At 37.9% G+C, this 25578-nt stretch overlaps 1 protein-coding gene across 1 annotated transcript in view; it reads right to left on the minus strand.

The window, feature by feature from the left end:
• Positions 1 to 3736: 3736 nt before the first annotated feature.
• The window catches only part of LOC134079445 (uncharacterized), a 43436-nt gene continuing 21594 nt past the window's right edge, over positions 3737 to 25578 (minus strand). Inside the window, exons 6-7 of the mRNA XM_062535531.1 lie at positions 5110 to 6665; positions 3737 to 4723 (exon numbers count right to left, since the gene is read on the minus strand). Of these exons, the coding sequence (XP_062391515.1) occupies positions 4587 to 4723; positions 5110 to 6665 (1693 nt within the window). The 3' untranslated portion in view covers positions 3737 to 4586. The remainder of the gene's footprint in view (positions 4724 to 5109; positions 6666 to 25578) is intronic.

The raw sequence follows: 25578 nt of genomic DNA on the forward strand, positions 1-25578 counted from the left end.
GCAGCCAGGGGCCTAGTCCTGTTAGTTTCCGTGTCCTTAGCCATGTCAGTTAGCCCAAATGGACTCTAGTTAGCCACAGACCCACTATCTAAGATGCTGCGCAGCTAGTGCTAGTCATAGGCGCTAGACTGGCTTACCATGCCAGTGACGTAGCTGGTTGTTGAAATCCAACATGGCGGCGCCCGTGCAACAACAACACCACTTTCACCGTATCATTTTCTCCCTTTAAACAAATCCAGCCATTTTAATCATTGTACCAATGAGAAGAAATAAAATACATCTGTTATATCACATTTACTTCAAATTTCAGTTCAGTTCATCTTTAAGGCTAATAGTGGGGTACGAATTGTAAATCCGTAGGATTTTTTTGCTAAAATTGATTTTTTCGTTTTATTTGCTTTATTTGGGGTCCTACTGTTGAAAAATGACGGGGTGCAAATTTTCTGACCCCGTTTTGCCCTTCCTCTGGGGGGCGCTTTCTCACCTTGGCCAGGATACTGACTGCAATCACACATCTACTAATAATGATCACATTTTCACAATCTTGGTGTCAATTTAGGGGTTATTGAGGATGCTGAGTCCATTTATGACAGGTTCATTGTGATCAGAAGTTGTTATGACTCATTTTTACATAACATTGCAGTAATAAAGGCAAATCCAATGGGGCAAAGTCGCCAAACAGTAAGTGAGCTCATATCTTGGGAACGCTTTGATGTATGTTAACGAAACTTGGTCACATGACAACTGACCCCCTCCCAAGGGGACACAACAAATTTGGTGTAATTTGGCCAATGGGGGGCGCTATAATTAGCAAACCTGCGTTTAGAGGTTACAGTAGATCATGATGATGTTGGGTTAGCAAAAAAAATCCAATGGCTAGTCATACTCTTCATACTCATATTGATGATCATTGCAAATTTTACCCACTCATTATAAACAATTGCCCATTTCGGATTTTCCTGAAAGAGAAACTAGATCATCAGCAGTCACAACTTCGTTTGGCCCCCTCATTGCTGCTTGCCAATTTTTGTCAAAGATAACTATTTCAACACAATATATGTCTTTTAATTCTGTCTAATGACACAAAGTTGAGAATCACATTGCTAAGATACAGACAGAAGATACAAGAAGACAAAATTATCAAATGATGCCATTTGTAATGGATGGCAGCTAAAAATCGTTATGTAAAAATGTGTGAAAATCAATATCGAATGAAATGAGAAAATTATCTTTTTCTTGTAAACAACTTAAGTGTGACAAGCAGTATGACACAAAATACCCCAGAAATGTTTCACTATCAGTAAACTGAAGAGTGTGTGTTATATGAAAGTCTCGATTTCAGTTTAAAATTTAGAGCAAGAAAATCTAAACCGAGAGATGAGAGGAAAAAATCACATGTAAAATTCTAGCTCTCTAAATAAGGTGGTTCTTCAAATCCAAAGGATAGGAGAAACCCTATGAGCCCTAGGCTGTTTTAAGGGCATTTCCACTACCTTTAGTTAGAAGCATTTATCCTGGTCATTGCAAGTGCCATTCACACATGCTACATAATACAAGAACCATGGTGGAGGGATACTTTGGAGCTGAGCAATTTACAGAAATATGTGGTGTGTGCCTCACAGAAATAAATGGCAATTTTGATTTAGTGATGAGAAATGATTTTTTGACACTTTTTGTGCTCCATATTTGTGACACGAGCTGATCTAACCTGACTTGTTTGCGTGGCACACATTACGTGCACACATGATGATTCTCTATAATAACTTTTTACTGCATCGCAATGAACAAAGTAAAGGCAAAAAAGTGTTTATTTGTCAAACAAATTTGGATGCAAATGAATTGGATACCATACAGGAATTTGCTAGGATCTCAAAACTGGATTATGAATGTGCCTTGCCATAGAGAAACACATGATAATGTTGGATTATGAACATAAGCTATTATGCCACAAAAAATACACAAAAACATGGGGTAAGTGGAGCTAAATGAAGTTATTATTTTGCTGTCACTTCGTCTCTTTCATGACCTAGAAGGTTGTATGGTATCTGTGGATAGCTCTGTGTCTCCTCTTTCATCTGACATGTGTGCCATAGCTTTCTGATCTTTGGTTCAAGAGTAAATCAAACGAGAGTAATGGTAGCCTAAGCTATATGACATTATTATTTGTTTGTCACTTTGTCTATTTTTATAACACAGAAGGATGTATTTGGTATCAATGGAAAGCTGTTTCTCCTCTTTCATCTGATATGCGTGCATGTGTGTGCGATCCCGGGTTCGTGAGTAATTCAAGCGAGAGTAATGGATGTGCGGGTGAACGCAGAGAGCAGTATAGACTATAAATATGATATACTTTGATATAATTTAATGACAAGTGTTTAGTCTCGTTGGAAAGCCCCAGTTCTGCTCTTTCGTGTTATAAAGGCTTCATCTCGCTGCAACTAATAATTGCGGAGCAATGTAACAGAGAAGAGTGGGAGTGTTTTTTGACGCACTTGGTCAATAGGGCTCATAGGGTTAAAAGGGATCCATTACAAATGGCATCATTTGATAATTTTGTCTTCTTGTATCTTCTGTCTGTATCTTAGCAATGTGATTCTCAGCTTTGTGTCATCAGACAGAATTAAAAGACATATATTGTGTTGAAATAGATATCTTTGACAAAAATTGGTAAGCAGCAATGAGGGGGCCAAACAAAGTTCTGACTGCTGATGATCTACTTTCTCTTTCAGGAAAATCCAAAATGGGCAATTGTTTATAATGAGTGGGTAAAATGTGCAATGATCATCAATATGAGTATGAAGAGTATGACTAGCCATTGGAATTTTGCTAACCAACTTCATCATGATATACTGTAACCCCTAAACGCAGGTTCGCTAATTATAGCGCCCCCTAGTGGCCAAATTACACCAAATTTGTTGTGTACCCTTGGGAGGGGGTCAGTTGTCATGTGACCAAGTTTCGTTAACATACATCAAAGGGTTCCCAAGATATGAGCTCACTTACTGTTTGGCGACGTTGCCCCATTGGATTTGCCTTTATTACTGCAATGTTATGTACAAATGAGTCATAACAACTTCTGATCACAATGAAACTGTCATAAATGGACTCAGCATCCTCAATAACCCCTAAATTGACCTCAGATTGTGAAAATGTGATCATTATTAGTAGATGTATGATTGCAGTCAGTATCCTGGCCAAGGTGAGAAAGCGCCCCCCAGAGGAAGGGCAAAACGGGGTCAGAAAATTTGCACCCCGTCATTTTTCAACAGTAGGACCCCAAATAAAGCAAATAAAACAAAAAAATCAATTTTAGCAAAAAAATCCTACGGGACCATTATTTCATGACAATTCGTACCCCACTATAAAAGTAGCTGCTAACTGGCGAATTTCTGGATGTGCTGTTGTTTTCTTGTTTACGTTTTTGGACGTGTGGTTGTGTTGTGCAGTGTTGGGCTTGTGCTATTGTTTAGTGTCAATAGAATGTGATCTTTATTTTTTATAGAACCATGTCTCTAGTGTTGAATGCCTTATTGGGTTTAAACTGACCCACGGGTTCAGAATAAGTTCCTGGGGAACTTGACTGGAAATTAGACTCATAGATGGTTGGCTACATAGTAAGAAAAAAGCACACTTTTCACTTCGCAAAGATTTTAGATACTGAATTGAAAAGCCAACAAACGAAATCTAAGGTCACTGTAATTTATTGATAAAACACGTTTTAAACAGTAGAGCGAAAGTGCTTTTCAATTAGAAAAGTGATTCACAGCTAAAGGTGTATGATCAATAATTATCAGATATAATCAATCATGAATCAACTAATATAACATATTAAAGGCTGAACACAGACTGTATATACGTATATATCATGGTTTTGGTTATGGTTGCTTAGCAGACACCTTTGTCCAAGGCAACATACAAACAAAAACAATACAATAATTCAAATGTAGCAGTTGATTAGACTAGTGTCGACTAAAGGGAATAGCAACATAAACAGTTTATGTTGCTATTGTGTGTAAACAGTTTATGTTATCAATATAAGCAAAGCTAATGAAAATAAACAAAGACTAAATAGGAGAATAGTAAATAAACAAGTCATTCAATCAATTATAATAACAATAACTATGGAATAATGAGCAATACCGTGATTTCCCGACTATTAGCCGCGGCTTATACAATGATTTCGCAAAATTTCTACCGCTATGAGGTTAATACAGGGGGGCAGTTAATATGGTGTTAATATGGTTCTGTTTCTTTTAACTTGCATAAAACACTGTTCTGTGGCTTATACACAATGCGGCTTATATGCGGGAAATAACTGTAATAAAAACAATGTCAGTATAATTCAATTAACTTCAAGCGTCAGAACAATGTTATTAAAAACAAATGAAACATCCTAAAAAAAAGAATCCTAAAAGAAGAGAAAAAAATCATTCTGAAGTAAAAGCTATAGAGAAAACAAATGTTTGAAAATTAGACTAAAATTAGCAACAGGATTCAATATGGGATGGACAATTATTAGAGAGCCAATGGGAAGAAACATAAAAGGCCCAGTTTTGAGCGATAACCAGGGATTGGTTTTTCTTTAATTATTTTTCTTTCTTTCCTTCCCGTTTTGTTTTTTTCCTCATCCTTGCTTCTGCACTGTTGTTCGTATGGGGAGAAGGGGGATTTTCTCCTGGAGTGGGTTTACCACTGGAGTAAGATCGGGTGGCGCTGTAGCATTCTGAAAGAAAAGTATATCAAACCTATAATTATCTATAAACTGTATACAAAGAATGGGGAGCTGTGAATCAATAAACTATCATCAAATACCAGTATATTTGATGATAGTTTATTGATTCACAGCTCCCCATTCTTTGGTGTACACACTATCATTATTTAGAAGAAAGTGTTAAATTAAACTTGGCATGACATTTAGAGATGACACTTCTTAACAGTCCTCTCTTCATGTATAGGACAGTATCATCATGCCATGCTGCATCACATCATTGCTGAGCTGAGCTGAGCTGAGCTTCTCTGCGCTTCTCTGCTCTGAAGCCAGATGCCTCATGAATGGTGTGTAGTAATGTTTTTTCTGCATCATGTACATTAACAGAATTCTATAAATACCTGAAATCTTGTCAAGACCAATCTTCAAGTAACCCCTTCTTTTTTTGTTTGAATCCTCATATTGCTTGTTTAGTTTTTCCAATGTCTTAACTTTCTCAGCATCTCCTGTCTCTCTCATCTTCTCTATCAGGAAATCCAGCTGATCAATAGTGGAAAAAGAATCATTTTTCAAAGCAATGCTTTCCAGTTTCATGATGCATTGGTAGGCTTCTTCCAAAAACTTCTTTTTTTTAGCTTGTGTGTCCTTTAATTCTTTTTCAAATGCTTTTTTAGCATCCACATGCTTTTTATATTGCTGCATCAAATCACGGGCAGCCTTAGTCACCTCTCTGGTTTTAGACTCATAGATCATCTTCTGCTTGACATGAGCCGAGACAGGGCACTTGTTTGTGCACACAGTGCAGTGACCATCTTCCATGACGCTGCAATAGTAGAGTTTTTTAACCCACCAGCATCCTGGGTAGTGGCAGTTCTCCTCACACCTGGTACAGCATGTGGCTGATTTGGTCAAATGCCACCATGATGAATCAATTGGGACCAATTCCTTGTAAGGCTCATCAACCGCATAACTGAAGTCTTCATTGTTCTCCCATTTCTCTTTGTTCTCCTCCAAGGCTTTTTGAGTCTGCTTAAGCATATTCTGTTTCAGTTCCTCCATCTTGATGGCTTCTTGTAGGTTGTAGACAGAGGCCTCCAACCTTTTGCGCTCTCTCAGCACTCCCTTTGTCATCTTCAACTCTGTTTTTTCAAAGCCTTCCAGAACCTCGAAGAACTTCTCCATATTTTTGTATCCTAATTCCCAACACCTCCTGAAGAAATCTTCTTGGTCCTCATTATAAGTCTCATTTTGACGGTTGTTCAATGTAAACAGAAGTAGTTCTCCATTGGAGTCTTTGGCACAAGGTACTTTCGCTTCTTTGAGAGCATTGATAAGGTTGGCAGTAGGCACCATATCTGAGTGTGTAGAGAAAACTACAATGTTTTTCTCAATATCTTTACCAAACAATGACAGAATGGCATCAAAAATATAACACTGAAACGGAGTAAGGCGATTCTGACTTCCTTTCACCACCAGACCCACAGCTTCAATTTCATGAATGCCATTTTCAGATTTGAATAATACTTGCAAATCATCTGCAATTTTCTTGTCAAACTGAATTCCATCAGTAGCTCCATATCCTGGAGTGTCAATAATTCTCAGACTTGAAGGATGTGAATCCAGAAACAGCTCATAAACAGTGATGGTAGATGTTTGAGATTCTGCCTGAGACTTTTTCTTATCTTCTGTGATCTGAAACCAAACTCTGTCACTCCATTGTATCCCTAAATTGTAGTTGACCATGGTGTTGATGAGAGAAGTTTTCCCTGTTCCTGTTTCTCCAACTATGAGGATGGTTTTAGTTGGTTTACTGTTGTCTCTTATCCCAAAAGTCATTTTGCTGACTGATGACTGCTTGTCAATGTCAGCTTTACTTGTCTTAAGCAAGTAACATCTTGGGCTGCCTTTGTTAATCTGTTTGCTTTTTTCAATCAGTTGTCTTATGCACAAAGGGGTCCTGGGAAAAAAGTGTAAGAATATATTGTACATTATCTTAATTATTCATTAAAACAATCTATTTTCATTGGTATTTGTCCAGGAATGAGAGGAGGGTTCATTGGTACCACCTTGAGGAATAATTCCTGTATGTTTGAAAAGGTAAGGTATACAACTGTAGACCCAGATGAAAACAAATATAAACTTGAGTTGAAGAATATTAACTTCTTAAGTATACTTCTCTTTTTGTGTTTCATTTAAAAATATATATACTTAAAAAGTGTTGCCATTAAGTATGACTTACTGGTTACTGGTTTACTAGAAAACTTGAAGTGGCATATCTGTATGTATCTTATTGTAAGAGTATTTCAAATGTTACATAATTCTAATTTGGAAAAGTACATTAAACTGGATCAGGGTGTGTCAAACTCTGGACCCAAGTCAAGGGCCTAACATATTCAATATTTATTTGAATTTAAGAACTTAAGTTTTACACATATTGAATCAAGTGCAAGTGACCGAAAGCTTTGACCTATTAGCTGTTCTGCTATTGCAATAATAGGCCTGAACTCATGTCAAATGTCAAAATAAAGCTAGAAATGCAATTCCAAGGAATTGCCAGTGCATGAAAATGCAAAAATGTACAGATAGATAATCTAGATATGGTTACTAAGGTGTAGCTAGGGTAAACATGGTGGTTGCATAGCTTAACCCTCATGTTGTCCTCAAATCTTACCGACGTTCGTTGTCCTTGGGGTCAATTTGACCCCAGCTAACAAAACTCTCAAAAAATGATTGAAATTATTTTTTTTACCCAGTTTTTTTTGTGGTAGGTACTTAACAAGAGTGTAATAACCACCATCAACAGCCCTAAAAAACAATTCCACCCCCCTACACCCCTTTATGAACCCTGGAACCCTGGCTGGCAATATGGCCAATCCAGCGTCAACAGCCCAAAGGCTGAGTTTTTGGCCTTTTTCAGACCTGCCATAAAAACTTATATGTAATGTGTACTTGTTTATGTGATAATGATAATAAGTACATGTTCTCATACTATTACAATAATAATATTCATATTGTGTCAAATATTCATTTACCTCATGTTTCATAAAAATGGGGTCAAATTGACCCCAAGAACACCAACGTAACTATTTTTTTTACAGGACATTGGAAACATATTTTTGTGCAAATTTCATGTTTACTCTGTTGTACCCTTCAAATGAGGAAAAGTCATGAAACTTGAAGCAAAACAAAAAAAGTGAACCATATATTTTATGATGTTAAACATGGCTTGGGGTCAAATTGACCCCAAGGACAAGATGAGGGTTAAAGAAAGTTGATAGTGTGAAGGTAGACTGAAGGTGAAGTTAAAACTTAAAGGTCTCATCTCATCGTTTTTTCGTTAATTTTGCGGTGATCTGTAGTATTAATGAATGCCCTTAGAGCCGGTTTTAGACGAAAAAATGCTTTGCTGGGTCTGTTTCATGCCGTTTTAGCTTATTGCGGGAGGTGGGAGGGGACGAACGACAGGATTTCGCCTCCCAACATAAATATGCATGATATGCTAATCTACTCGCCTCTGATTGGCTAAGAGCACTGTGACGCTACCTCCAGTTCGTCACTGAGGATTCTACTGCTCCAATCTACATTGCGAGACTAGCAGCCTGCTAGCAGCTAGTCGAGAATCGAGGCTCTTCTGTGGCACAACAAGTCAGTTTATGATCCTGAATCCGAGGAAGAAGTAGAGGTAGCACAAGAACCGCTTCTTGATAGTAGTAGGAATGGTAACGTTTTCATGTCAACTTAAATTTTCTTCTAAAAGTGGACGTTAGTGGCGATCATCATGCTTTCAAGTTATAATAAACAGTTGGAAACGTTCTGAAACATAGACTTGTTTCTTTACACTGTCGACAGCCTTTGCAACCTTCCAGGTAGATATTTTACTTCACAACAAAAGGTTAGCACCCTGCTAAAGCAATTTAGCCACTGACGTTGCTTGCTAATCCTATGATAGTTACGGCTTGAATTCCTGGATACCAACACAATCAAAGATCATTTGATCATAATAATGATCTAAGCAAAAACACTTACCTACCTATTATGCTTTCAAGTTATAATAAACAGTTGGAAACGTTCTGAAACATAGACTTGTTACTTTACACTGTCGACAGCCTTTGCAACCTTCCAGGTAGATATTTTACTTCACAACAAAAGGTTAGCACCCTGCTAAAGCAATTTAGCCACTGACGTTGCTTGCTAATCCTATGATAGTTACGGCTTGAATTCCTGGATACCAACACAATCAAAGATAATTTGATCATAATAATGATCTAAGCAAAAACACTTACCTACCTATTGCTAGGTGCACTTGCAGGAATAGCGCCACAATGCCCACAGAAGCAAAGAATGTTTGCTGCAAGGAGACTGCCCCGGTAATGAGAACTAGCATAACTTTGGTTGATGGAAGTTTGTTGACAAAGGTTATTAATATTGTTTATATTCACGTGTGCCACACATTGGTTCCGTATCATTGGTCCGACATGCCATTAGTCCGACATCTCATTAGTCCGAGAATGAACCATTGACCAGAGATCCCATTAGTCCGACATCCCATTGGTCCGAAAAAAAGAGGCCCATTGGTCCGACATCTCATCAGTCCGACCATACAATAAATAAACAAATCCAGACTTTGGTCTATTTCCTAAAAACTCCGTCTGCCACTGTTTACAGTTAGACTGATGTAACGCTGTAGCCTAGTTTGATTTCAATAGCAGGGACATAGGTTAGTGGATGGGTGCGTGACTGTCACGCAGGTGACCTCGCATCCCACAATGAACTTCATAGCTTTAGATGTGTTTTATTTTACAAACGAACATCGAAGCTAACGTGTTTCAGTCTTATAGGCCCACTTTCACACGACAAAACCACAAATTAGCCTTCCAACATAGCTAAACGTAAGGACAATGAACTTACCTTTATGGTCTAGGCTACAAGTTATCCACAGTTAGTCCACAGTTATTTCCATCGTGCATTCTTCTCGATATGAGCTAGAAATATAGAGCCTTGCCATATTCTTCTATCAGGTCTGACTAAATTCAAAGTTTCACTCCAGAAACATGTCGTTTTATTTTGGTGGTGCTTCCCAAAATGTCACACAACACACTGCCACATTGGTTTAGGTGCCATTTCTTAAATATTACATATTACATTGTTAAATTGCATATAATATCTCTGTAGTTCTCATGTAATATCATTGTATGCACATGTAGGCCTACTTATGTAGGCTATATGTATTTTTTTTATACACGCGCACCTTACCCGAATGCGCTAGGTGATGGGGGCGGTCTGAAGAAGGTAGCAAGTGCGTGTGTGAGATTTTGAATCTGTGGCGCCAGTAGGCCTAGCCTACTCAGTGCTGCGGCAACGAGTGTTTTAAATGTTTTCCTGCGAGTTTGAAACTAACAACAATAAAAGACTACAGAGTAAACGTATTTTCACATTAGTTAAAAGCTGTGCGCAGTTTGGACCGGTAGGCTACATTACCAAACAGAGGACGCACAAAGAGAAAAATACCTTCGCGGACTGCTGGTGCATGCACCAGATTTGGTGAGATCGATTGCTTTTTTGTGTTTTCATATTGATTGGTCTAGCAGAGAGACAGCAATCGCATTTTCCCTTTTTTTCCTGAGCATTATATTTTTTGTTTGCTACATCGCGGGACGTTTTGTCGGCAGCGGCCCTTTCGTACGTTTTCCTGGATTGGATTATTGACTCTTGTGCACGTGGCAAAATAGGCTACTTGTGCGCCTGGCAAAATACAGGACATCTTTCGTTTAGTTTAGACTTTTAGGTTTATTTTCAGGACTGAATGAGAGGGGGAATTGCAACGCTTGGGATTGTTTGGGACATTTAATTGTGTGTGAATATAAAGCGCCGCTGTGCACGACCTGGGTTATTGTTTGGTGTGTGTCTTCCTTTACTGTTAAACCGAAGAAAGCGACATTGTTTCATTGTTATAATCAAGAGACGCACTCAGATGTGTCTACGTTGTAGCCTACTTCATTCTCAGAATGATCTGTTTATTGCTATTCATATTTAGTCATTTAAAAAACCCTTGTGCGTTTAATTAACACAGCCGAAGGTAAAAGGTTGATTGTTACAACAGGCTAGCGCATTTCCACCTGTTGTTAGACACACGATGCTGCAAAAAAAGACGTCTCCTCTTTTTGCATCTTTCAGTTTCAAGTCATCCATGCGTCTCTATGTGTATGGTCGGACTAATGGGACGTCGGACCAATGGTTCTCTTTTTTTCGGACTAATGAGATGTCGGACTAATGGGATCTCTATTAAATGGTTCATTTTCGGACGAATGGGATGTCGGACTAATGGGATGTCGGACCAATGGTCAGTCCCCCCACACATTAACATGTGTGCTGCAAGGAGACTTATCTGGTAATGAGAATTATGGTATGGCTTTGGTTGAATCAAGTTTGTTGGTAAAAGTTACTTGTTGTTTTCATTAACGTGTGACCGCTCAGGTGGTTAGAAGAATGAACGATTCCGATTCCCCCGTTGCCTGTATGACCCTTCACCCAGGATTAGAACCAGTCTGCCTTAACATATACTCCCTTCAAAATGCAATCAACATTTATAGAGTCGACTAGGCCCCCTGCGAGACAGAATATGAAAGGTAAAACTAGAAAATGTAATTCCATGGAAGGAATTACCATTGCATGTAAATGCAAAAAGGTTGCTGACTGTGTAAAACATTGTATTAGGCCTATAGTTAAAAAGACAACTAGGCTACACAGAAGAATAGATAAATAACAATAACCCAATTACAATTCCACTGAAAAATCACATTTAAAAAGTGATTTATGAAAATGCATCAAAATTGTGGATATAGGCTATTATGGAAAATAACTCTTCATTGATTAGAATTTAAAAGACTGACATGAAGTTGCCAACTTCAAACGAGTTGCAAGAGCTGACACTTTAGTAGCCTACAGTGAAACGACTGGTAGGATAGCTTACAGCTTCATATCTACACTAATGCAGGTTAAAAGTAGACCATAGGGCCAGGCAATACGGAATACAATCTCAAACAACGCCAATCAACGATGATGCAGCAACAGGTAGGATATCTAGCAAATGTAACGTTAGCTTACAGTAGGATATTTTATGTAGGCTATATTACAGGATGAGCTAGTTCTTCGAAGTGTCTCCAGGTGTGTGATTGTCCTAATAGGAATGTACAATAAGCTGTTAACAAAGGTTTTTAATTTGTGAATGATACCGAAAGCTTTAAATGATTGCCTGGCTGGCAAGTCCCTATAGCTGAAACGACTAGCTTGCTAACAAACAAACAACGCCAATCAACGATGATGCAGCAACAGGTAGGATCTAGCAAATGTAACGTTAGCTTAGAATAGGATATTTTATGTTGGCTACACAAAGATGGCTAAAAGCCCTTGTGTAAGCCGTGTTCGCCTTGCAGCCTACCCCGACGTTAAACGTTAGCCTGGAACAAGTTTGGTTGTCGTTAGCTAAATAGGCTACAGTGTTTACGTTGACGTTAGGTTAGATTGTCTTTAGCTGTTGATAACGTTACCGAGAGCAAACCGGTTAGGCTACTGTAACGACATAAACAAATCAAGTAAGGAGTAGCCTAACAGGAGACAAGACGATAACGTCCTGTCAGCCGTGGCATGGTAGACTGTTTTCACAGCTGTTACAGCTGAATGAGTAGACGTAACGTAACATTCACGTTAAGCCTGGTTTAGCGCAGAGGTGGTGGTGGCATGGCTTTGGATCAGATCCTTGATTACTGACAGCTGAGCACTGACGTAACAATTAATCTTTGCCGCCAAAGGGTCTCAATGTAAACTCTATGGGAATTTTAAACCTTTTTACAGTGCATGAAAATGCACTGTACTGTTCTTCCTAGACTTCTTATTAGAGTGCATGAAAATGCACTCTACTGTTATCCCTTTTCTTATTATTATCGATATTATTACAGTGCATGAAAATGCACTGTACTGTTCTTCCTATTCTTCTTATTACAGTGCATGAAAATGCACTGTACTGTTCTTCCTCGGTCTTCTTCTTCTTATTATAGTGCATGAAAATGCACTATACTGTTATTCCAAGTCTTCTTATTACAGTGCATGAAAATGCACTGTACTGTTATTCCAAGTCTTCTTATTATTATTAAACTTCTTCTTCTAACGCAGCCAATTCAGCTTCAACCGTTTAACGTAGAAACTTCATTCAAACGTTGTTGCGTAGGTCTTGCTTATGCCATGCCTGCTTTATATTTTTCAACTTTGTAACTTTTATACTTTTTAAACTATTAGTTAAAAACTATTACAATTTCCCCCATAATTAATTAGAATCTTACTCCAGCTGGTCAGCCACCTGGGCACCAACTGTCAGTTTCTCTCAGGCTTTACAATATCCCTGAAGACTACATATTCTGTTCCCCTGTATCCTCTGCGCACAACAGTATCAAAATAAGTCCTCCTAATTCCATCCAACTTTATATCCATTCATCTTCTTCAAACCATTCACTCATCCACCCATTCTAAACAGTCTGCCTATCAACATCAATTAGACGCTCTACATTCAACTTTTAAACAATCTACTCTGTCTCAGGCTGGCTCTCTTAAGACTAGCCAGTTAAATTGATTACACCTGTATCTGTATCCACTACTCTCAGTAGAGAGCTGTCTCTCCATTCTACAAGAATATAAGGCACATTCCATCCAACATTCTATCCATTCATTTTCTTCAGACCATTCACTCATCCACCCATTAAACTGTCTATCAACATTTATTAAACAACCTGTCTATCAACATCCATTAAACTCTCTGTCTATCAACATTAATTAGACTATCTACATTCAACTTTTAAATTATTTACTCTGTCTCAGGCTTTAAGAGTACACTGTGGCTCTCTTAAGACTAGCCAGTTAAATTGATTACACCTGTATCAACTACTCTCAGATAGCTGTATCAGTGTCTCTCTTAACAAGAATATAAGGCACATTCCATCCAACCTTCTATCCATTCATCTTCTTCAGACCATTCACTCATCCACCCATTAAACTGTCAATCAATATCTATTAAACAATCTGCCTATCAACATCCATTAAACATTCTGTCTATCAACATTAATTAGACTATCTACATACAACTTTTAAAGTATTTACTGTGGGTCCCTCTCAAGCAGCGTTTATATGTCCTCCCTCGCTCCTCGATCCTCAATGATCTACATAAAGAAAGATAGAAGAAGGGCTAGACTATCCCATTGTTGCCGCTCCATCATTCTTTATGTAGATCAGTGAGGAGCGAGAGAGGACGCGTAAACGCTATATGAGAGGCACCTTCTGTCTCAGGCTTTAAGCATACAATCTCATTAAGACTACATATCCTGTTTCCTCTGTCCAAAACTGTTTCAAAATAAAAGTCCTCACTGCAATAATACACTATTAAATCATTTAACCATTGAAACTACTCAACTATTTAACTGTTCAACCATTCCAACTGTCAGTTATCATCAACTATGCCTCCAGTCAACTACATGAAACCTCCATGTACCTAGCAACCAACATAGCAACCATTGAAATTAAGCGTTTATGACCGTTTCCATAGCAACCAACATGATTATACTGCAGTAACTTCTTGTTTCCTGATAGTGGCCACCATGGATACCCTAGCAACAAATGTTTCAAAATAAAAGTCCTCACTAGCAAGTTAGCTAGTTACCATGGTTAGCATAGTTAGCATTGTTAGCATAGTTAGCATTTTTAGCATAACTGCTAGAAATGATTAGCTAAGTTAGCTAATCAACCTGGTTAGCATTGTTAGCAATTTTAGCATTGTTAGCATTTTTTGCATTATTGCTAGAAATCATCAGTTAAGTAAGCTAAACAACCTGGTTAGCCTTGTTACCATAGTTAGCATTGCTAGCATAGTTAGCATTTTTAACATAACTGCTAGAAATCATTAGCTAAGTTAGCTAATCAACCTGGTTAGCACTGTGAGCATAGTTAGCATAGTTAACATTTTTACCATAACTGCATGAAATCAGTAGCTAAGTTAACAATCAACCTGGTTATCATAGTTACCATAGTTATCATTTTAACAGGAATAGAAATCATAAGTTAAGTTAGAAGTGGAATGTTTCAGCTTTAAACTGTCTACCTTCACACTATCAACTCTCTGTAAACTATGCAACCACCATGTTTACCCTAGCTACACCTTTGTAACCATATCTACATTATCTATCTATTTTTGCATTTTCATGCACTGGTAATTCCTTGGAATTGCATTTCTAGTTATTACAGTGCATGAAAATGCACTGTACTGTTCTTCCTAGTCTTCTTCAACTTCTTATTATTCTTCTTCTAACGCACGCAATTCAGCTTCAACCGCTTAACGTAGAAACTCCATTCAAACTATGTCGCGTAGGTCTTACTTACGCGATGTGGGCTTTGTATTTTTCAACTTTGTAACTTTTATACTTTTTAAACTATTAGTTAAAAACTATTACAATTTCCCCCATAGACTTAACATTGCTCATTATGACATCACGGCAGCAATTAGAATCTTATGCCAGGTGGCCGGCCACCTGGGCACCAACTGTCAGTTTCTCTGGCTTTAAGCATACAGTCTCTCAGAAGACTACATATCCTGTTAACTGTTTCCTCTGTCCACAACTGTTTCAAAATAAAAGTCCTCAATGCAATAATACACTATTCTCGATGTCAGGTTCCTACGTCACAGTCCTCCGCCATATTGGAATTGGGGAAAGAACATCGTCTCCGCCATAGGAACCCATGCAATTTAGCGTCAAAAGGTAGTAGTCAAACTTTTAATTAACGTGTCATTTTTATAATTTGAGTCATTAGCTGGAGAGACTAAGGCCTGATATATACACAAATCGAATTAGGTAGGTTTGAATTATACGAGATGCCCGTACGAGGTACGTGAAGACCGGTGGATCTTCACTAAAAAATGAATGGGTTCCTATGGCGCTGCATGGAGGAGATGTTTTGTTTCCCCCATTTCAATTTGGCTGCGGCCATGAACCTGACATCGATTTGTGTATATATCAGGCCTTAGTCTCTCCAGATAATGACTCAAAGTTAAAAAATGACACGTTAATTAAAAGTTTGACTGCTACCTTTTGACGCTAAATTGAATGGGTTCCTATGGCGGAGACGATGTTCTTTCCCCAATTCCAATATGGCGGAGGACTGTGACGTAGGAACCTGACATCGAGAATTAAATCATTTAACCATTGAAACTACTCAACTATTGAACTGTTCAACCATTCCAACTGTCAGTTATCATCCACTATGCCTCCAGTCAACTACATGAAACCTCCATGTACCTAGCAACCAACATAGCAACCATTTAAATTAAGTGTTTATGACCGTTTCCATAGCAACCAACATGATTATACTGCAGTAACTTCTTGTTTCTTGATAGTGGCCACCATGGATACCCTAGCAACAAATGTTTCAAAATAAAAGTCCTCACTAGCAAGTTAGCTAGTTAGCATGGTTAGCATAGTTAACATTGTTAGCATAGGTAGCATTTTTAGCATAACTGCAAAAAATCATCAACTAAGTTAGCTAATCAACCTGGTTAGCATTATTAGCAAATTTAGCATTGTTAGCATAGTTAGCATGTTTAGCATTACTGCTAGAAATCATCGGTTAAGTTAGCTAATCAACCTGGTTAGCATTGTTAATAAAGTTAGCATTGCTAGCATAATTAGCATTTTTAGCGTAACTGCTAGAAATCATTACCTAAGTTAGCTAATCAACCTGGTTAGCATTATTAGCAAATTTAGCATTGTTAGCATAGTTAGCATTTTTAGCATTACTGCTAGAAATCATCGGTTAAGTTAGCTAATCAACCTGGTTAGCATTGTTAATAAAGTTAGCATTGTTAGCATAATTAGCATTTTTAGCGTAACTGCTAGAAATCATTACCTAAGTTAGCTAATCAACCTGGTTAGCATTATTAGCAAATTTAGCATTGTTAGCATAGTTAGCATTTTTAGCATTACTGCTAGAAATCATCGGTTAAGTTAGCTAATCAACCTGGTTAGCATTGTTAATAAAGTTAGCATTGCTAGCATAATTAACATTTTTAGCGTAACTGCTAGAAATCATTACCTAAGTTAGCTAATCAACATTTTAACATGAATAGAAATCATTAGTTAAGTTAGAGCTGGAATGTTTCATCTTTAAACTGTCTACCTTCACACTATCAACTCTCTGTAAACTATGCAACCACCATGTTTACCCTAGCTACACCTTAGTAACCATATCTACATTATCTATCTATTTTTGCATTTTCATGCACTGGTAATTCCTTGGAATTGCATTTGTAGTTAAACTTCTTCTTCTAACGCAGCCAATTCAGCTTCAACAGTTTAACGTAGAAACTTCATTCAAACGTTGTTGCGTAGGTCTTGCTTATGCCATGCCTGCTTTGTATTTTTCAACTTTGTAACTTTTATACTTTTTAAACTATTAGTTAAAAACTATTACAATTTCCCCCATAGACTTAACATTGCTCATTGTGACATCACGGCAGCAATTAGAATCTTAGGCCAGGTGGCCGGCCACCTGGGCACCAACTGTCAGTTTCTCTGGCTTTAAAAATACAATCTCTCTGAAGACTACATATTCTGTTCCCCTGTATCCTCTGCGCACAACAGTATCAAAATAAGTTCTCCTAATTCCATCCAACTTTATATCCATTCATCTTCTTCAAACCATTCACTCATCCACCCATTCTAAACAGTCTGCCTATCAACATCAATAAGACGCTCTACATTCAACTTTTAAACAATCTACTCTGTCTCAGGCTGGCTCTCTTAAGACTAGCCAGTTAAATTGATTACACCTGTATCTGTATCCACTACTCTCAGTAGAGAGCTGTGTCTCTCCATTCTACAAGAATATAAGGCACATTCCATCCAACATTCTATCCATTCATCTTCTTCAGACCATTCACTCATCCACCCATTAAACTGTCTATCAACATCTATTAAACAATCTGTCTATCAACATCCATTAAACTCTCTGTCTATCAACATTAATTAGACTATCTACATTCAACTTTTAAATTATTTACTCTGTCTCAGACTAGCCAGTTAAATTGATTACACCTGTATCAACTACTCTCAGAGAGCTGTATCAGTGTCTCTCTTAACAAGAATATAAGGCACATTCCATCCAACCTTCTATCCATTCATCTTCTTCAGACCATTCACTCCTCCACCCATTAAACTGTCAATCAATATCTATTAAACAATCTGCCTATCAACATCCATTAAACATTCTGTCTATCAACATTAATTAGACTATCTACATACAACTTTTTAAGTATTTACTGTGGGTCCCTCTCAAGCAGCGTTTATATGTCCTCCCTCGCTCCTCGATCCTCAATGATCTACATAAAGAAAGATAGAAGAAGGGCTAGACTATCCCATTGTTGCCGCTCCATCATTCTTTATGTAGATCAGTGAGGAGCGAGAGAGGACGCGTAAACGCTATATGAGAGGCACCTTCTGTCTCAGGCTTTAAGCATACAATCTCATTAAGACTACAGATCCTGTTTCACTACTTCCTCTGTCCACAACTGTTTCAAAATAAAGGTCCTCACTGCAATAATACATTATTAAATCATTTAACCACTGAAACTACTCAACTATTGAACTGTTCAACCATTCCAACTGTCAGTTATCATCCACTATGCCTCCAGTCAACTACATGAAACCTCCATGTACCTAGCAACCAACATAGCAACCATTAAAATTAAGTGTTTATGACCGTTTCCATAGCAACCAACATGATTATACTGCAGTAACTTCTTGTTTCCTGATAGTGGCCACCATGGATACCCTAGCAACAAATGTTTCAAAATAAAAGTCCTCACTAGCAAGTTAGCTAGTTAGCATTGTTAGCATAGTTAGCATTTTTAGTATAACTGCAAAAAATCATCAACTAAGTTAGCTAATCAACCTGGTTAGCATTGTTAGCAAATTTAGCATTGTTAGCATAGTTAGCATTTTTAACATTACTGCTAGAAATCATCGGTTAAGTTAGCTAATCAACCTGGTTAGCATTGTTAGTAAAGTTAGCATTGCTAGCATAATAAGCATTTTTAGCGTAACTGCTAGAAATCATTAGCTAAGTTAGCTAATCAACATTTTAACATGAATAGAAATCATTAGTTAAGTTAGAACTGGAACGTTTCATCTTTAAAACGTCTACCTTCACACTATCAACTCTCTGTAAACTATGCAACCACCATGTTTACCCTAGCTACACCTTAGTAACCATATCTACATTATCTATCTATTTTTGCATTTTCATGCACTGGTAATTCCTTGGAATTGCATTTCTAGTTCTTCTTCTAACGCACGCAATTCAGCTTCAACCGCTTAACGTAGAAACTCCATTCAAATTTTGTTGCGTAGGTCTTACTTACGCGATGTGGGCTTTGTATTTTTCAACTTTGTAACTTTTATACTTTTTAAACTATGAATTAAAAAACGATTTCCCCATCGATTTAACATTGAGCTATTTCCCCATAGACTTAACATTGCTCATTATGACATCACGGCAGCAATTAGAATCTTACGCCAGGTGGCCGGCCACCTGGGCACCAACTGTCAGTTTCTCTGGCTTTAAGCATACAGTCTCTCAGAAGACTACATATCCTGTTAACTGTTTCCTCTGGCCACAACTGCTTCAAAATAAAAGTCCTCACTGCAATAATACACTATTAAATCATTTAACCATTGAAACTACTCAACTATTGAACTGTTCAACCATTCCAACTGTCAGTTATCATCCACTATGCCTCCAGTCAACTACATGAAACCTTCATGTACCTAGCAACCAACATAGCAACCATTAAAATTAAGTGTTTATGACCGTTTCCATAGCAACCAACATGATCATACTGCAGTATACTACTGTACAGTGGGTACGGGTTGAGAATGCACCTTCTCCCGCGGGACTCCCGAAGAGATCCCGCAGTGCGTCAAGCCGATTTTTTTCGAGGCTAAGGCAATGTACCCAAACAACCACCAGGTGGCAGAAAGTTTCAACTGCATTTAATGATGAAGACCGCATATCCGTCAATAGTCGACTCCTTAATCTCATTGAATCATTAAAATGAAGGTGATGACTGGCGAAATTATTCAAACGACACTTCAATGAACCATTGTTGAAATGAATGAAAATGGTTATAGAAATCGCCTACAGCCAGCGTTATAAGAAATATATAAGTAATAGTTAAAGTCTTCTTCCGTATTAAACAGATAGCCTACGGGACGCTCTTTGTTCCGTAGGCTATTTTAAGGAACTACTCAATGCACACACACTGGGTAAACTGGCGCGCTACAAACATTAAAATGTCAAATCATATTTATTTCTCTTTGTCGCCATGATATTGGGGGAAACCCGGAGAGGCGAGATGGTCAGTCCTCGTAAACTGGCGCGCTACAAACATTAATATGTCAAATCATATTTATTTCTCTTTGTCGCCATGGTATTGGGGGAAACGCAGAGAGGCGAGATGGTCAGTCCTCGTATTTTTTCTTCGCGTTTCGTTATAAGAAATATATAAGTAATAGTTAAAGTCTTCTTCTGTATTAAACAGATAGCCTACGGGACGCTCTTTGTTCCGTATTTTAAGGAACTACACAATGCACACACACTGGGTAAACTGGCGCGCTACAAACATTAAAATGTCAAATCATATTTATTTATCTTTGTCGCCATGATATTGGGGGAAACGCGGAGAGGCGAGATGGTCAATCCTCGTATTTTTTCTTCGCGTTTCGTTATAAGAAATATATAAGTAATAGTTAAAGTCTTCTTCTATATTGAACAGATAGCCTACGGGACGCTCTTTGTTCCGTATTTTAAGGAACTACTCAATGCACACACACTGGGTAAACTGGCGCGCTACAAACATTAAAATGTCAAATCATATTTATTTCTCTTTGTCGCCTCCGTTGGCCCTCTCTGCCACATTCGACAACAGCATTCAAGTTCCTTCTCAGCACGAAGACGTGACTTTGCTTGCTGTTGGCCCAGAACAACATGCTCGGATTCACCAACAGAGTCGCGGCAACGTTGGTAGATACGGATGCCTGCTCTTCAGAGCCATCACCACAAAGGAGCACTACAGAGCCTGGTGCAAAACCACCAACTGGGATGGATCGAAGGGCAAGCAAGCACTGCCACACAACGTCAAGACCTTTGTGTTGTCAACACTAAGCAGAAAGTTCCCTACGATGGGGAGAAGTGGCCGCAAGGACTGCATCGATAAGATCAACGAATGCCTTCGCAAGCCCCGAAACCCTGGCCATACATTTTCTTTCCTTTAATTCAATAAAACATTGTTTATCTGAAGAACTTTTCCGAGGTTGTCTTGTCTACCAAATCCTAAACTTAAATAGAGTAAACATTTTATCTTATGAAAAAACTCTTAGGGGGAACAGTTAGGCAGCCCTTCCTCCATTATCGTATTTATTAATTAATCAATTTATTAGAGGGGTCAAAAAAAACTCATAAAGTAGGCTAGACTAAATGTGTCACTTTAGTGATTGGCTCTTTCAAATGCAAATTAGGTGGATGGGATGGGATTGAATGGGCCTGCTGCAGGTGAGAGGACAAATCCTAAGAATTTATTGTTTTTAGAAAGTGCCATTATCATTGCCATATTCTCTTAAAACATAGGCTATATATTTGAAAACGAGTTGATTAAAGGCTTCTAATGGTGTTTCTATAATATGATAAAAGCAGAGATTGAGATGTGTGTTTGGAACAGTTTTTCAAATCCCCCGGGGGTATTTAGACTCCAGGGTGTTAAGCATTCACAACTGTCCCATCGCTAAATGCTCTCTTGTGTTGCGTGATCACACAAGTATACCTGTCGTAGTGTGCTTTTAATTTGATAGGCCTAATTATTATCTCCGCCAAGGATATAACAAAGTCTGATTTGCTATCCAGTAGCCTAATAATTAGGCTATGTGCCAAGTCCGATTTCGCAAGTGGTGTAGTAGGCTACATTTAAAAATCGACAGCCGCCTGTGAGATTCAGTTCATGAAGAGCAATTGTCTTGTGCGATCATTCCCCCTCCCCCACACTCGTCTAACCAGTTCACTACATTATAGCCAGAGGGGTTACCAGGATGCAATCTTTGGGGGGGCATTTGGCTTACTTGGGGTGGCAACAAAAAAAGCACGATCTTTTAGCGCGTGGCCACTTGGCAGACTCACAGGGCCCATAGGCCCTAGACTAAACAATGTAGTCGTTGTTAAACCAGGTGAATAAATGTATGGGTTTCCCAATATCATTTGTAGTGGCGTTGTGACTGATACAACTCACATTCAATACAATAATAGGTAGGCTATACAGAATCATAGATGATCTGTAGCCATTCTATCTATCAATCTGTCTATCTATCTATCATGCATCAGCCAGGCGACATAGTCAATGAAAAATACATAAGACTATTAGTGTGTCACAATTGTTTTGATACTGATAATAAGTTAAGAATTTTGATACTTTCTTGATTTGATTTGGGAGTCCCACCACACCAGTGGAGATCAAAGACATTACAAGGCATATTCTTCCCCCAACACACTCAGTGAAAAGGTGGCTTTGTTTGTATTTCAAACATTTTGAAATTCATATTAAGTTTACATTATGATAGGCTAGCCTATGCGTAATTAGTTATATTAAGTTGACTATTTCATATAGATTTTTTTTATTTTGACTCACATTTTACATGATTGTCATATTGATTTACATGTATCTTTAATGTCATTGAGTGCCTGTCACTTTAAGAGAACGTGAGAGTAATTAGGCTTCAGTAATGATATTCGGCTAGTCTAAAATAGGCATAATGCATAGAAATATGTGGAAGCAATGCGTTGATTCTACACTGTAAAAAAAAAAAGTTCGTTCAACTCAAATTTTCAAGGCAACCGGCTGCCTAGAATTTTTGAGTTCAATCAACTTAAACTTAGCACGTTTTGAAGAACTACAATTATTAAGTTGTGTAAGCTAAGTTTTTCAAGTTCTGCCAACTGATTTTTTTTAATTCAAGTTACTGGAAATTTACTGGAAAGTTTGTAAAAACTTACTATTTTGAGTTCAGATTACCATCCCCTAATAACGTGTTTGTTCCCAGAATGCAACAGCACCAGTCAACATATTCTGAAAGAAATCACAAATAGTTTCCAACTGAAATGTAATCTTGAAATAAGATTCTAAGCAAAGCTAAAACTAAGTAACTGTGACACTAAAGGCCATACTGTTTTGGTCATGTTGTCATGTAATTGTTTGTTGTTGCTACAAACCATCATGTAGATGACCATCCACAATGACTTAATCCTGTGCATAGAGCTTAGAGTAATGAATATGCTAGCGCAAACAGATATTCATATTCTTAGTGATATCATTGTGACTATGAACTTCCTGATTGCAACTAGTGCAGTTGCTGCTCTTACATTAATTCATGATAAATTTGTTAGGGTCAAGAACTACACAAGGAGAAAACCCTACAAGGAGAAAATGAAATCCACCCCAGGAAGAATACAGGAACACCAGTGGGTGGGTGTTTAGGAAGATTCCAAGGGCCCAGAAATGACAGAGGGCCCTCAGAGAGCCTTGCCCCCAATAACACTATATACAGTATTATTGGAGGAACCCAGAATGTCTGTCCGTCATAGGGCATACATTCTCTAGCAGCATACCTGCAGACACATAATGCAAGAAAGCATTGAGTGGCCGACTTTGTGATGCCGTGAAGGAGCCAGATTAATGCAAATTGAGAAAGCAGTCAATTTCGCATTGCACTCCAATTAATATATGTCTACTTTCTAAAATGACATTATATTTTGATAATGGTCTTCTCCTCAATGGTAACCCTGACAAAACACTGAAAATCTGTCACATAGTCATTTTGTTCAATAGTTGATTTGTGTTATACACATCCAAAAAAGCCACAATAAACAGTAATGAGAAAAAATAGACATTATAAACAAGAAAATAACATTTGCCCATAATTCCTAAGGGGATGGTATCTGAACTCAAAATAGTAAGTTTTACAGACTTGAAAATTCCGGTAACTTGAATTAAAAATAGTTAGTTGGCAGAACTTGAAAAACATTGTAGTTCTTAAAAAGATAAGTCAATGCCTTCAACTCAAAAATTCAAGGCAGCCGGTTGCCTTGAAAATTTGAGTTAAACTAACTAACATTTTTTTTAGTTAGGACCATAACTTACAATTTTAAGTTAACTTGATTAGTTTAGTTCTTCACTGTCAACTTGAAAAGTTAGTGAAATCAGTTGACTTTTATATTTCAAGTTGAACCAACTTAAAAACCCAGTGAAAAACAAATAACTTGGACAACTTGGACTTCTTTTTTTATGTTGTGTTAACTCATGAAACTGAGTAGACATACATTTGCTTATTTCATAAGTTGAAATAACTTCAGGGAAGACTGCACTGATACATATAATTAAATATTTAAGTTGAGTCAACTTAATTTTGCAAGTTTGCAAGATGCAATTACAAAAAAAGTTGGATCAATTGTTTTTTTCTAGTTTACCATGTCTTCCTGATTTTTTTAGTTATATTTACTTACAAACCTTAGTTTGCAGGACAAAAGGCAAGTTCTAATTTTTACAGTGTATGTGGTTTAAATAAACGTTCAAAAAAACAAACAAGAAGAGCACAATATGCATGTAGTGATTATTGTGGGGTGCTATTACATACAGAGCGAAGTTGGAGACCTGTGTATGTGCAATTTAAAAGCTGGATTACTTGGGAATGGCTTATTGTACAAATTAATGCTTTATAGCCTCGTAGTTGGTAAGGTCTGCCATTTGTTTTGATATGGTTTGCCACGTGTAGGTTGAACGAAGAGCTTGAGATATTTTACCGAGGGTAATGTTGTGGAGATGGAATAAAAACGATTACATTTCATGTAAATTCAGGTTGATTTTCTCGCGAACTGTGTATTACAACAACTAGTGTTTAATATCATCGGAAAGCTAAGATCGTGCTCTGTCAGGTGATATGCATATGATATCGGTGTGATTAGAACTTCGTGAGCAATCCAATACAGAAGAATGGGTGTGCATTTGGCACTTTTCGCAGATAATGCGAATGTTAATGCAGCCCTTGCCTAAATTCATATTGATTTTCTCGCGAACCGTTTTTACAGCAACTAAGTTCTTAATACCATCAGAAAGCTAAGATCGTGCTCTGTCAACAAGTGACACTATATAGGCTATTAGTATGACTAGAACTTCGTGAGTAATCCAACAGAGAAGTGGGTGTGCATTTTCCATTTGTCGCCCGTCGCAGATCATTTCTCTGGGGTGGCAGAGGTTATCTTTGGGGAGGCATTGCCTCCCCCAGCCTCCCCCTAGACACACCCCTGTAGCCTACCTATATGCGGCACTGAGGACTACACTTGAGCCCGACACTATGTCAATGTAAAAATGTGCGTGAGTGCGCGCTGATCCACGAATTAACATATTAACTTTTCTTTTCAGCAGACATCGCAATAAAAAAGATCCTTTTTTAACAAATCGACGCATTTTGGTTTAATGGTTTCCGGAGAGGTTCCTCGACTGGGTTTCGAACCCCGGTCGCTGGCGTACGACACCTATGCTTCAACCACTTGCGCCACAGCTGGATGTGAATTCCATCAAGCTTTATTCGGCAAATGTACTTGAAACGCCGATCAAAAGTTCTGACATGTTAAACTGACGTTAGTTATTAATTCACCACATGATAAAATGCTGTCATATAGCTTGACGCCCAGCAGCCTATGGTAGTCTATGCCTATCTCTGAATCAACATGAACATGCA

This window comes from Sardina pilchardus, chromosome 5 (assembly GCF_963854185.1).
Source record: "Sardina pilchardus chromosome 5, fSarPil1.1, whole genome shotgun sequence".
NCBI classification, from domain to species: domain Eukaryota; kingdom Metazoa; phylum Chordata; class Actinopteri; order Clupeiformes; family Clupeidae; genus Sardina; species Sardina pilchardus.